Source organism: Mirounga leonina, unplaced genomic scaffold (genome assembly GCF_011800145.1).
Source record: "Mirounga leonina isolate KUSES-001 unplaced genomic scaffold, KU_Mleo_1.0 Mir_165, whole genome shotgun sequence".
Lineage (NCBI taxonomy): Eukaryota > Metazoa > Chordata > Mammalia > Carnivora > Phocidae > Mirounga > Mirounga leonina.
In genome coordinates, this window is record NW_023270415.1 from 52,336,761 (window position 1) to 52,351,794 (window position 15,034).

The window sequence follows — 15,034 nt, forward strand, 5'->3', positions numbered from 1 at the left end:
CAAGGAATCACTTTAACATCTCCTTAGTAATTGTCACTCTCCATCTGGTTATTCTGGGAGCTTGTCTTTCACAATATTTTAGCCTATTGATCTTTTATAAAAACAGTTTCTTTGTCAAGCCAGTTTTTTTTTTTATCTGAATTAAGATTTTCTTAAGCACCACTCTGCCTTAACCCCTCTGTCATTAAATGTAATTTTATCCCATTTTTTCCTGGAGTCTTTTATTGGTTCTCCTCCATTTTCCCTATCCAGATCAGTTGGGAGAGGCTACCTCAGCTAGATACAGAGAACTACAAGTAAAGGTTGATCTGAAGGATAACATTACAGCTCCAGCATCCTAAAATTAGATAGGCGACATAGTTATATTTTCCCTGATGTTGTCCTGCAGCAATAAGTTTAGCTTAGACTTAAACGCATAATCCAAAATGTGGATGCCGATTCCAAACTCCAGTGCACTGTTTTCTAGAGTGCATTCTGTATATTTTTATCAGGTGTATGAGTCCCACTCTCAAGTCTTTGGGAAGTTTAGATTAAAGAAACAGTTTTTATCATGATGCATCTTTTAGGATTCGTGTACCATGGAACAACAATTTATGAAACTGTGTACCTCAATCTATACAAATGGAGTTAGAAATCTGAAGACAGTATTTCTCACAGGATTCTGAATACTTCCTGTTTCCCATCTTTCTGGAAACACTCTGAGAAGAGACATGCATAAAATTTTGGCACTTAACTTCTAGTTTGAAGCAGAGGTGCACTTTAATGAAGAATAAACTAAACAAAATAATCTAGGCCTTGAACTTCAGTAAAAGGTTCTAATTGAGTATATACAAAACCTTATTTGAAGTTTTTGGTTGACTTCTTTCCATTTTCACAGTCTGCCTCCTCAAACATATCTTATTGGAAATATTTCAGATCATTGAACACATCTTGAAACTTTCACAGAAAAAGCTTCCCCTTTCAAATTGTTTCCCACAATAGAGTTCTTAACATAGCAGCCAATGAATTCACAGTGGTGACAGTTTCCTAAGCAATATGTGTGTAAAGATGGCCCTTAAACAAGAGGAAGATGTTGAAAATATAGAAACCTTCTCAATTTTATCTGTCTGAAACTGCTTACAGATGTTTCCATTTTTTAATTATTTTTAATATGTAAGGTGTCAACATGTGTTGCAAATATGGGTTTTAAAGATTGATTTTTTTCCCCCTTCAAACAAGGGTATAGTAACTTCAGGTTACATTTATACTTTAAATTTCTAACTTGAACATAGCAAATTTAAAATTTATAGCTAAATATTTTTGTAATTTAAATGTGGAGCAGAAGCATAGATTACTACAAGTAAACATTGGCAAATACTTTTTTAAATAGTTTGGGTAAATAAGAATAAACTAAATATGTTATGGGAGCCAGAAAGCAAGAAAAAAACAAACAGATACACTTCAAAATATAAAAACCTAGTACTTCTATAAAAAGTTGCACAATAAATGACAAACTACAGAAACATATCTGCAGCATATATGACAAAGTTTTAATGTCCACTGAAGAGCACATATGAGTTAATAAAACAAAGATAAACAATGTAATAGAAAGATGAGAAACACACATGAATAGGCTAGTCACAGAAGAAGAAATGCAAATGGTCAATAAAATGAAAAGATGTACAACCTAACTTTTCAAGTAGACAACATTAATAAAATGGTTAGCAAGGTTTGGGGAAATTAGAAAGCCATATACACTTGGGGAGAAATATAAAATTCGGAGATAATTTGTCAATATGTATGAAAACTTAAATAATCACATAAAAATTCTAATAAATTGTAAATTATAGTCTACCTATACCTAGGAATGAGTGATATGTGTATATAATTACATGTTTAAAATATCCATGATAAATTTTTATGAATTAGAAATAAACTCAACATGTAAAGAATAGTTATAATCTATACACATATGCATTCATTATATATAAATGTATTTATACATGTGTGTGATTGGATATTAGCGTGTGTCTGTGTAAACACAACAAATACTCACACTCAACACAGATGTATGCCTTAGTATATTCATAGAAAAAGTCTGGAAGAATAAGCACTAAACTTAATCTGTTAATGATGATTCTCTGCAGGGGGTGGTGGTGGTGGAGGAGTATGGAATTAAGACGACTTTGTCCTTCAACTGTATGCACTTCTACATAATTTAATGTTTAGATCAAGTTTGCGTTACTTTTTTATTAATCAGAGAGATGTGTTAGATAGTCATGAGTCTAGAATGGTTTGGGAAGATGTTATCTAGAAATTTAAAGATTGGGCTGAATTAGTGAAATTCAAAATGTGAACTGATAACCTTGGGAGCCATGCAGTGCGCTTTTGGGGATGCAGAATAGCAGTGTAAACACCATCTCTATTGTATTTATGTTAAGAACAATTAATATATTTACAATATTTCATGTAAACTATGTGGTTTGTGTTTTCCATTAAAAAATATTTTTCAGTTGTGTGTGTGTGTGTGTGTGTGTGTAGGGAGATATAAATGACATTTGTTGCGATAGAGCTCCTGGGACATTTGCCAGCTCATCATTCATTCAATGTTCAAAAAGCACTTAATACTATATATACAATGTGTAGAGAATTGTGCCTGGGAGCATGAAGACAAAGATAAATAAAACACAGTCTCTGTGTTCCAGAAGGTCACAGCCCAATAGTAGAGAAACAGATAAAATAGATACACACACACGAGCGCACCCACACACATATTACAATGTGATGGGATAAGTAAAATAATGGGGGAAAACAATGTAGAGTGTTATCATACAAGTTGTAATGACCAAATCTATTGGGCAGAGTCAGAGAAAGATTCTTAGGTTAACATCTACACAGAGTTTTGAAGGGTGAACGGGAGTTTCTTGGTTGAATAAAGAACTACAGAACATTTCAGACGAGTCAAACGTCAAAAATGTCTGAAATAACATCAAGTCTTCAGTGAACAGTAAACAACAGTAAGCAACTTCAGTAAACAACTAGCATGATTAAACACTTGTTACGTGTGTCAGGCACTGTTCTCAGAGCTTTACATGCATTAATCCAATTAATCCTCACATAAACTCCATGCACTTCTATTATCATCACCCCAGTGTTAGAAATTAGGAAACCAAAGTACAGTGAGTTTAAGTAACTTGTCCAAAGTCACACAAATAATACATGGCAGAGCTGGTTATAGCAGGATAAAGGAAAAGTAAACCCTAGGCAATCTGGCTTCAGAGCTCATGTTCTTAGCTATCAGACCATATTTTCTAAAATATAAGACTTGTATAAGTAGAGCTACCAAATTAGGATTATAATGATCACCGACTGTGTTCAACGCTAAAAAACTTGAACTTTCTCCAGTTAGTTACAGAGAACCAAGAGGGGATTAGGCAGATGTTCTTGAGAGATGGAAAAGTTCGGCTGAATTAGTGTTGGAGACCTAAACAAAAGTGAAAAATAATCTGACCTGCATTTTAGAAAGAAGACTTTGGCAGAGCTCTGGATGATCAGTTTGAAAGACATGGGGCTTAAAGCACTGAGGTCACTGCAATGGCTGAGAAGAATTAATGGGAGTTTGACCTAAGACATAGTCAGTGGAAATAAAATGAACAGGACAGATTGAGAAAAATATTTAGGAGATGGAACTGACAGCCTCAACAGTCACTGTGAGTTGTGAGGAATCAGGGAAAGGAAAAAATTAAGATTACCCTTGGATTTTCAGTTTGATTCAGAATTCTCTTCCACTCTAAAACCCTAGATTAATGAAACTGAAATTTAAAAATGCTATATGCCATTAAATTCATTTTTAAAAAACATGAGAAGAAAAATGTTCTATTCAATCAGTCTGTATGTATTCCATTTTCAAGGTATAGAATAGAGTAATATAAATTTAAAAACTTTTTATTGATCCCTACTATACACAACTAACATAATTCAGCCTAATCTAATGCTAGCAGTTAGCAGGATTTTACCTTAGTATTTTGTAAAGATCGTATCAAATGGAAAAGAACTTTAAAGACCGTGACTTAACTTTTCATTTCTTTAGGCAACTTAAGTATTAAAAATCAATATTTTAAGAAGCCATTACAGTAATTTGTAAGATATAATTTAGTATCTTGAAATTACACATATTTCAATCAGTTAAAATTAATTAATTTAATAACTTCCCATAAACTCCAGCTAAAAGATAGATGAGGCTTGTCAAATAAGTTCAGTGAATTCCCAAGGTAAAATAAATAGTTTATATTTCCTACTCCAGTATTAGCAGGAATAAATAATGATCTATATAGGAATAGGCCAAAAACAACTGGCTGACTCCTTTCTTCAAACTTCTGTTTGTTTGTGTAAAGAGGATAACTTGACAGCCACATCAATTAATCTTGAGGATGCATCATGCTAGAAAAATATTTTTATAATAATTAAGACAGAGAATCATTATGGACTTGAACCCTAATTTTGCCATAAACTAGCTGTTTGGTCATGGACAAGTAAACTTGACCTTTGTGAACTTCACTTTCTTTATACATAAAATAGAAATAATAATAGATATTTTGCAGAATTAGTTGGAGGATTAGCAGTAATGTATGCAAAGCACCTGGCATAGATGTTCACCTGATATTAGGTAGGCAGGTAGCAGACAGTTTTGATAAAACTATGGTGAAGTGGCCATCACATGGGTAGTTTCACTTCACTCCGAATGGTACTGAAAATTTGCCTAATCTTCACTCTACATGTTCAACACAAGTATCAGGAAAGCCCAAGTGCTCCATCTTTGTATATGCAAGATGCTCACTTCCCTTCCTGTATACCCTGGTGAGGCAGAATTTCTTCTGGAATATTTTTTTACCTGGCTGTGCTCCCACCTTGGGAAAAGTTGGGGTTAAGTCAGAGATGGGTGTACCTGATCAGTTCACCAAATTTTAGGTGAAAAGATGCAGCTCAAGGGATTTGCATTATGACATCTTTCCCTGTCCCTGTCCTTTTTTCTATTGTCTTGAACTGACCTGGCAGGAAACATACTCAAAGAATCTAATAAAAGTTGACAATTACATGTTCCACTTTGTGATCCAACTCCCTATGTGCAATGTAAATATTAATGCTTCCCATTTCTTGGGATCTTGGTTGGTAATTTCAATTACATGGGCCAATTACTGATCTTGTATTTGCAAATGCTGTTTCCTTGAGGTAAGAAACAAAACCATTTTGACATTAGGATGGCATTCAACAAAAGAAAAAAAAAACAAACATTTCCTAAAGAAAGCAAACTGGAAGCTTCTTGGGAGTCACCCCCCACTAGATTGTTAGGAAAACAAACAGTAGAGCAAATGTTGCTAATCCTATTCTTGCTTTGTGCCTTTGGCCATTTAAGGGATAAAGAAGTGAATCTAATGAGGCCAAAAATCCTTTTTCAACCCTACAAGTGATGCATTTAATTTGTCAGGATGTAAATCAGCAGGACCTCTCAGCATGATTGTGTAGTATAATCCTGTCCATAAAATATTCCTCCTTGTTCTGCCAAAGAAGTGGTGGACCCTCCTAAGGGCCAGCTCACCAACTTGGCAGCTGAGGCCCCATCATACTCAAAACTGGTAAGTCACACACCCAGACACAACCCCTGACATTCCATGGGGAGGAAGCAAAGCTTAATTTAGATAATCCCCCTTGCAAAGTGTATTAGCTGATCCAAACCAGACCTGGCCAACTAAAGGCATGTTGTTCCTACATTTCAGAGATGCCTAAATGTAGAAATAGCTTCTTGCTACATTTGGAGGATTAAGATTCGTTTAAGGAATAGGTAGGGATAATCAATAAACTTCTTTAAAAATATATATAAACAGTTTCATGCTTGACTTTGACCTTCTGTCCACTTAAATGGTATTGGGTGGTGGTGGGGGGAGTATTTCTTTGTGGCTCTAGAAAGCGCTTGGCAGAGTTCCTGAATTCCATTTCATATATGGAAATAAACAATAACAATAAAGAGAATAGGGAAAGTATGCTGTACATCACAGAAAGATATTCTTGGTTTTTTATAAAGTAAAACACTTTTTTCTAAGTGGTTCACAGAAGAATATGCCTAGTTTAAGAATAAACGTTCCACCAACACTCCTTTAAACACATTGGACCCTTCTACAGGAAGACACAGATAACTACAGAGACACAGCAATGTCAGGAGATACAGCACGTTGATAGAAAAATACCCCCAGGAACCACAGCTGAAGTAATGCTACACTTGAGCATCAAAAAAGAAAGGAGTGCAAAGGAGGAGTAAAAGATGCATGTAAGTTTTTGTCAGCATGAGCACAGAGATAAATTTCAAGTTGAAACCTAAATCCCTGAAGTCATTGTGAAATACCTACATTTCTGGCAAAAGGAATTGTTAGAACTCTGAAAAAATTATCACTAGCAATAAGCGTTGTGACTTGTATATATAAAGACCTGAATTTTCCTTAGAAATTAGAACTTAATAAAGGAAAAAAAAATCATCAGCAGAAGGCATGTATGTGCTGGGATTAGGAACGAGACACCTCCACTTGACCTGCAGCAGACAGAGCTCTTTTGAGGGCGTGAACCTTCACTCAGCTTTACCAATGGAACAGAGAGAGCAACTTTTAAGCAATTTCCCTTAAACAAACAATGTCATGGTGAGAATTCCATAGTAGGAAATGATACTAGGTTCCATATCAAGAATTACGATGGAAAACAAAAAACCCAAAATGATTGGGAAATAAGGTAGAGGGGATATATTTTTTTAAAGAGAAGAAAGAAAACAAAAGAAGGAATGAATATGAGAAGGAAGGAGGGAAAGAGAAGGAGAGACAGAGACACGGGGGCGGGGGAGAGAGAGAAAGAGTTCGAGAGCTGAGTACAAGTGACGCTTAAGGACAGCATTTGTTTTTGTAGTTAAGAGTGAGACCTTTCAGTCCTCCCAGGTTTTTTTTATGGTATCCTGACAGCTCAAGTGTCAGATGCAGACCTAGAGATAACACACATATCAGCAGGGAAAGAACTGAAGAATGTAGATTCATGCTGACAACTTTTTAAAAGATAAATCATATATGGTAACATACTTAGTGAGAGATTGAAACCACCCTAGGTTACACCTTAAAATGAAATACTATGCAGTTATTAAGAATGATATTAGAGGGATATTTATTCATGAGAAATGATATCTATTTCCAAAGGAGGCAGGCTGCAAAACAGCTTGGATAGGATGACACAGCTTTCCATAAAAAATATATTTATATATAATATACAGTGACACATGCAGTTTTCTCAATGTGACAGGACTGTGATTTTTAATTTTGTGTACTTTCTCCTTTTTCTCCAATAATGTGTTATTTATGTAATTATAAAAACAAATAACCTAAAAAATAAGGTAAAGTTGACAATATTTTACTTATTTATTCCTAGACAAAGTTTTCACAATAGCATCTTGAAATATGTAACCATAAAGATGTTCACTGTTAGCAACAACGTTAAAGCATGGTGGGACTCTAAAACCAAGGGATGGTTGACATAAAGTATACCTGCTCCATGTATGTCTGGTTACTGTGAAACAGCAGTGGGATAAATGGTACTTTTCAGCAGGATTTTCAATTCCAAAACATTTCATTATGCAACTAGTTCAGGGTCAAGTCCTGTCAAGTTTATTTATAGTTATACAGTTTACCCTATGACACAGTACAAAGATAAATAAATGTAAAACTTAGAAATACAAGTCATAGAGCATGCATGACCCCTTTCAGACTCTAAATCAACAGCCAGGTTTATCTTCTTCATGGAAAAGCTTCATTATAATTGCTGTCATTAAGGGCCACTTTTAGCGTAAAGTTGGGGAATCCTTTTAGGTTGCAGATAGTAGTATTGAGAGACCATGTGCTACAGTGCAAAGAGCAGGACTAGGAAGAAAGAAGCCTGGATTACATTCCCAGTTGTACCACTAGCAAGTTGTGTGACCTTGGAAAATCACGCACTTCTACTGAGTCTGTTCCCTCATGTATAAAGTAAGAGTACTAGCGGTCCTCTTGGTGCCTTCCTGGTTTGAAATATGGTGGAAATTCTAGTTCCAATGACATAAAGTATTTAACTAGTTTCTAGCAACACAATGGTCTTTAAATCAATATAATGCCTAAGAACTGAAACCTCTTCAAGCCATCCCAATGGCCAGGGGTCAGTTAATAAGCAATACATTTATTTGTCCTACAGAGGTCAGTGCTTTGACTGAATTGGCCATCATGAATGTCAATGACTTCAAAATAATATAGTCTATACGTCATCTCAAGATATCTAAGTCCCATTTCACTTACTTGAGATGATTCATAGTTTATAAAACACATCTATAAAACTAAGCAAAGAAATTTATTATATCCAGAGTAAATGGCTTTAAATGTGGGAAAGGGGATGGTGAGCAACTCTTGAATCAGCTTTATAGGTAAGTAATTTTCTGGGAAAAATAAAATTTGCTTCTCTCTGGTGCAAGATCTCTGAATTCAACAATCTCATAGCTTTGTACAAGCTTAAGGGCAGGTAGAATGACAATTCAAGTTACAGAATTTCAGAGACGATTTTTTTTCTCTATTGCTATAGATGTCATTCTGCTGAAAATTGTCAATATTTTGTGTCACTGAATTTAGTCACAGAATCAATTCTTGTGGCTATGGTGGGATTTGAACAACTAAACATTTGATAAATTAGTACTAAAAGTTATAAAAAGCAAATATTTCAAGAGTGTAAGCAATAGTATTATTTGTATTATATTAAATTGTCTCTATATTTCCTTTTTTTTTTTGCACACCACCTCAATCTTTTAAGAGTTGACAGAGAGGTGAAGGATAAAAATAAGTACATATGTAAATATTTGGAATATGATAATCCTCACCTGTTTTTCTCATGAATCTTTAGGATTTCATTTGTCTGTTGAAGAAGCTGCTTCTCTAGCTTGTATGTTGATAATGAATTCTCTAGCAGTTGTATTTCAAGTCGAGAAGTTTGATTTAGTACCTCAAGATAAAAGATAAAAACATTTCAAACTTTAATCACAAAAAGTGAAAAGAATTTTTGTTTTTTTATTTAGCTGTGTTTTCTTTTAAAATAGTATTTCTTCCAGAATAATCAATTAAATGGCCTACATTCTACTAATTAATGCTTTGCAATGTGTCTTAAACATGACATTCATTTGAGATTGAGGTTGCAATTGAATGAGAAAACTGAGTTGTTAAATCCATTTTCATATTTAAGTTTTCATGTCCTAAATCCCTAAGATAGTCTACTTTATATATATATATCCCCAATATTGATATTATATACATGTTATTTCTGAGATAAGAATTAGTACAAGTCTTAGATATTGTACACGACTAATAACTAAGAGGCAAGTAAGATATGCTCACTTTGATCCCTCACCTTACAAAAACCAATTATAAATATGCAAACAACTCTTGACATAGTTTAGACAGATTCAGGACCACAGGGTCATTGAACACCTATCATACTTGGTCACACCAGCCAGATCATTTCATAGACATGGGCACATGTTAACGGAGGAATTGCTACCATCACTTTATAAATGAAGAAACGGAGGTTCAGAAAGAGGCCAAAATCCACAAAGGAACCAAGGGAAGAACCGGGTTTTGAACCCAGACAGCGTGACTCTAATTTTAATGCTCTACACCATTAGTTAAACTGTCCTGGGTCTTAATCTGAGGAAATGAAGTGACCAGGAACCCAGATTGCACTGAAGGCAGATTGTAGTTACCCTTTCAACTGTGCTATACTGGGTGCTCTAGAAGCCATAGATGTTCAACTAATTTTGAATCATGAAGACTCATGTTGCTAGCCAGGCTTTAATATAAATGAGTCTATGAGCCATGAACCCAAACCTACCCATCCTCCAAGCAAACATCATACACTGCAATCCTAGAAGATACCTTCAAACTGTGCCAATGTCTTTGTTCCTCCCTGTCTCTGTTCTGTCCACCCCCAACCCTGCTCTTCTTTAAGGGAGGTAAAAAGGGCAAGGAAAAAAGGATAATTAGCTTTAAAACCTTCCTACATCATTTGAAAACTTTTATAACCACCACACTTTTCTTAGAACTACTTATTGAAAGGGAGCTGGAAAACCTTCTGGAGAGTCAATATCAATCTAGAGGTCCACCTCTAAAAATGACATCATTAGAGCTTTCCCCCTTTTCTGCAGCAGGTCGAAACCTGGGATTATATCAGATGCACATAACTTTTTCAAAACACACTGATATGACTAGGGCTCACTTGGGTTATAAGAAGTTGTGGGGGAAAGGGATGTATTTGCAAGGGACCAGGACAGGGGTTAGGGTGAGATGAGAGAGGCAATTGCCTCAATTGCAAAATTTAAGGAGGTGTCAAAAAGATAACATTTTAATGCAACGTTTTGAAAGATCAAAATTAGTGGAAAATAATCCATGTTGAACACAGCATAATCTTAAAATAAAGATAGGATCTGCTTCTGCACATGTATTATTATTTATTTTTGTATGACTTGATCCCATTCTCCTCACTCAAGTCCCAACCCTGCTAGGCGGGTGTGAGGCAGAGGGTGAGAAAGTGGGGGGGGGGGAGGAATGGCGAGATGGGGCATTTGTGTTTTAAAAAAGTTCTAAGGTTCTAAGATTCATTTTTACAATTGTCATAAATTAAGATCTGAAAGCCATTCGGAACATTACTACTACTAATCAATAACTTAGACGTGTGGAGTGGTTTAGAGTTTTAAAAAATATTTTCCTATTCTGACTCACTTCATTTGAGGAAAAACAGGAGCAAGAGGAACTGGGATTTGAAGACAGAATTAGGAGTAGCCCAGAAGACAAAATGGTAGAGAGCGTAAAGACTGGGGATACACAAGAGGTGATTTGAACTGTTAAACATACTTTTTGTCCAGGTAAGTTTTCTGTTTATTAACTAGAATTACAATTTATTAAATAATTAAATAGGGGATGAGGCATCTGATCTTTTGGTGACACTGAGAACAGTGCTTGGCACAGAGAAGACAGTATTGATTGAATGAATGAAAGGTACTTTGTCTCACTGAATCAGGCATATTATATGTAGTTAAACAAAATCTATTTTCTCCCTTATTCACCACACTCTCTCATCACACTTTCTGAGATTCTCAAATACCAAAATTTTCATTTTACAAAGAACAAAAACTGTTCTTCTCCATGTCTGAGAAGAACATGAGAGAACACTGAGAACAGAATGAAACTATAACAGCTCCTAATTTTTCTATACTTTGTCCTACCTCCAAACTGTTTGCTACATGATACCAGAATGATCTTTTTAAAAACATAAATCATGGGCTCCTCGGTGACTCAGCTGGTTAAGTGTCCAGCTCGACTTCCGCTCAGATCATGATCTCAGGGTCGTGAGATGGAGCCCTGCCTCGGCTCCCCACTCAGGGGGGAGTCTGCTTGAGATTCTTTCTCTCTGCCCCTCTCCCTGCTCATGCTCTCTCTCTCAAATAAATAAATCTTAAGAAAAATAAATATATAAATCACATTATGTCACCACCAATATTAAATATGCTAACGGCTTCTCCTGGCAATCAGAACAAATTCCAAAGTTCTTAGCCTGGCCCACAAGGTCCTACATGATCAGAACTCTGCTTACTTCTCAGATCTCATCCTGCCACTCCTGTCCTTGTTTATTTTGTTCTAACCACACTGGCCTCCTTTTTGTCACCCCAACATGCCAAATTCATTTCTACCTCAGGGCCTTTGCACTTGCAGTTGCCCATATCTTTCCAGATGCATGGTTGATTTCTTACTCAATTCTTGCTTAGGGAGGCCCTTCCTGGTCACTGTATGTAATATAACTCCCCACCATCCTCCATCAAGTCATCCTGTTGTATTGTCTTTAAAAAATCATTACTATTGGAAATTATCCTGTCTGTTCATTCATGTGCTGTTTCTCTACCCCACGAGGTTGTCAGTTACACAGAGGCGGGACTTCCATCTGGAGCCCTCCAAATTGCCAATGCTCAATGTGGGGTCTGGCACACTGGCAGTCAGAGCTATATCATCTGCTGGATGATATGCTACACAATGGACAGTGAGTTATTTTTCAAGCTGGGTCATTGTCAGAGAGAAGGTAGCAGGTCACATGAATGCTAAATGGGACTTCAGTGATAACAATCTAAAATCTAAAACTAAAACAGCATCTGAATGTGGGAGAAGGAGGGAGACAAATCCCAGATCTCATTTAGTCCAGGCTAGGTGTCAGGTCATCTCTGACACTTTTGAGCCCAAATGTCAACCCCTTCTCTTCTTTCCACATCACCTTGACCAAATAGCTGCTTTATTTCAATTCTCTCTCCGCTGATGTATTAAACTAGGCCTGAAGTTTAAAAACTGAAGAACTGAGAGAATTGTACAGGAGACTATGATAAACTGACCACTTTTTTGCCATGTGTCTATGAAACTTGCTGCTTAGCAATAATCTAAGTGTTCCATTAAAATGATAAAAGGCATTTTATTCTTCAGCCTAAACATATTCCAAAGCACATCTCAAAGAAGAAAGAAAGAAAGAAAGAAAGAAAGAAAGAAAGAAAGAAAGAAAGAAAGAAAGAAAGAAAGAAAGAAAGAAAGAAAGAAAGAAAAAGGAGGGAAGGAAGAGGGAGAGAAGGAGGGAAGGAAGGAGGGAGGGATGGGAAAGGAAAGGAAGGGAAGGGAAGGAAAAGGGAAGGGAAAAAAAAGGAGAGCAAAGAGTATGTGAAAAAAGCCCCCAAGGAAAAATTTCAAACCTTAAATTTTGCAGCATATACCACAGAGTAAGGAAGACATAAGACTTGAAACTGAGGATTTATGGACTCTAAAATGTTAGTTCTTCATTAAAAAATAAACTAAAATTGGGGTACCTGGGTGGTGCAGTTGGTTAAGCCTCTAACTCTTGGTTTCGACTTAGGTCATGATCTCTTGGGTGAGACTGAGCCCCACATGGGGCTCCACGCTCAATGTGGAGTCTGCTTAAGACTTTCTCTCCCTCTCCCTCTGCCCCTCCCCCTGCTCTCTCTCTCAAATAAATAAATAAATCTTAAAAAAAATTTAAAAATAAAAATGACCAGTTTCTCAAACCAAGTGAGTTAGAGAATTTCAGCCAGCTTCCCTTTAATACTTTAAAGAGTGCCTCTGATCTTCCTTAAAAGGAAAATCTCCCTTGAAAGAAATTTTCTTTCACCAGCATATTAACTTTGAAATCAGCCTTGTTTGTTGTTTGTACTTCCTTTTAGTTTATATTTTTCAAGTGAAAAATATAACACAAAGTATGATGTCGTGGCAATTAGATTGTTACAGAGAAATAAAGGTGGCTATGTGTTCAAAGAACCAGAAGATCACCATTTTACAAAATTGATGAAATAATTTATTTGGTCGGTGATGGGCAGTGTGACAAAGTACCACCCTCCAGGTTATCTGTTAATTTCCAAGAGAAAAGTGGACAACTAAGATGGAGAGATGTGGAGGCTTCTATCCTAACCGAGTTAAAACAGCATCACTGAGAGGGGCAGCTGGGTGGCTCAGTCAGTTAAGCGTCCGACTCTTGATTTTGGCTCAGGTCATGATCTCAGGGTCATGGGATCAGCCCCACAACCCCCTCATGGATACCAAGTTGTATCCACGCTCAGTTCCAAGTCTGTTTGTCCCTCTCCCTCTGCTCCTCCCCTGGCTTGCAGGCACTCTCTCTCTCTCTCTCTCTCAAATAAATAAATAAATAAATAAATAAATAAATAAATAAATAAATAAAATCTTTAAAAAAAATAGCATCACTGAGAGTGTGGCAAGCTGGCATTTGTGCTTCCTGATGAGCTGTAATAGGATGTAACGAGTAATTCTATAAAGTACTCCCACCACCATGTTCAAGTCAATCTAACTGAGCCTTTAGACCTAACTTCTGGTTTAAAGAAAAACCACGGGGAATGAATGAGTAAATTAAAATGTATCATAAAGAAATACTCAGAAAAATTCAGGAATCTGGGATAGTATACAAAAATAATTGGTCTGGTTTCTTAAAAACCTCAAGAAAAAAAAAATTGGAAGATTGATCTAAATTAAAAGGGACTATTACATCTTAAAAACTAAAATGCCTATAAAAATTTGGGTAGAACAATTGAGGAAATTTGAATGTAAAAGGTAATCTGAGAGAATTACTGTTAATCTTAGCCAGGATAATGTTATAGAATTAATACTACATAATTATTGTATGTAATATTTATATTTTATTTATATTATATACAAATATATATTACATTTATAACATAAGGAAAATCTCATTGGGTTATGGAGTTTAGTAGAGACAGTACTTACATTACAGAGCTAATCCACAGAGGAGTCAGATCAGAACCCAGGTAGCCTGTCTCTGGAGTCTGACTTCTTTCCTATAGGCTCATGTAGCTATACACAAGAAGCTTCTCTATGGCTAAGAAAGCAACCCCCACCCCCAACTGCTATCAAAATGGTTTCTTTCATATCACCATTACATCTGCTTGTTGTAGCTAATGACATCCAAATTCTCACTCCACTCCAATGCTAAACTAGCACTATGAAGCAAGAAAGTGGCCAAATTTCTCTTGTTCCTTAGAGTACAGAGCATATGCTGTCATCCGATGTTCTTAGTCAGTCAGAACAATTTTGCAGTAGAATGTTTCTGTTCAAAGTCCTATTCTGATCCATCAGCTATTTATTGGTATATATAACAATCAATATATAACCTTTAGGACATTACCTTTGGTCTTGGGAGCATTGGGCTGAAATCTACAGAAATTAAGGGACTAATATTAGTTCATGTAATCATTTGACAAGGATTTATTAAGAGCCTACTGGGTACCAAGAGCTGTTTTAAATCCTAAGGATAGAGCAGTGAACAAGACAGACAAAATCCTTGCTCTCTTGAAGTTTGTATCCTAGTACAAGGGTTGGCCAGCTTTTTCTATAAAGGGCCAGATAGTAAATAGATTGGTGGGCCATATGGTTTCTGGTACAACTAC

At 36.0% G+C, this 15,034-nt stretch overlaps 1 protein-coding gene across 3 annotated transcripts in view; it reads right to left on the reverse strand.

Moving 5' to 3' along the window:
* Positions 1-15,034, reverse strand: part of ANGPT1 (angiopoietin 1) — a 244,927-nt gene that overhangs the window by 73,765 nt on the left and 156,128 nt on the right. For all 3 annotated transcript variants that reach the window (XM_035011751.1, XM_035011750.1, XM_035011752.1), the window contains one exon: positions 8,903-9,024. In XM_035011751.1, the coding sequence (XP_034867642.1) occupies positions 8,903-9,024 (122 nt within the window). The remainder of the gene's footprint in view (positions 1-8,902; positions 9,025-15,034) is intronic.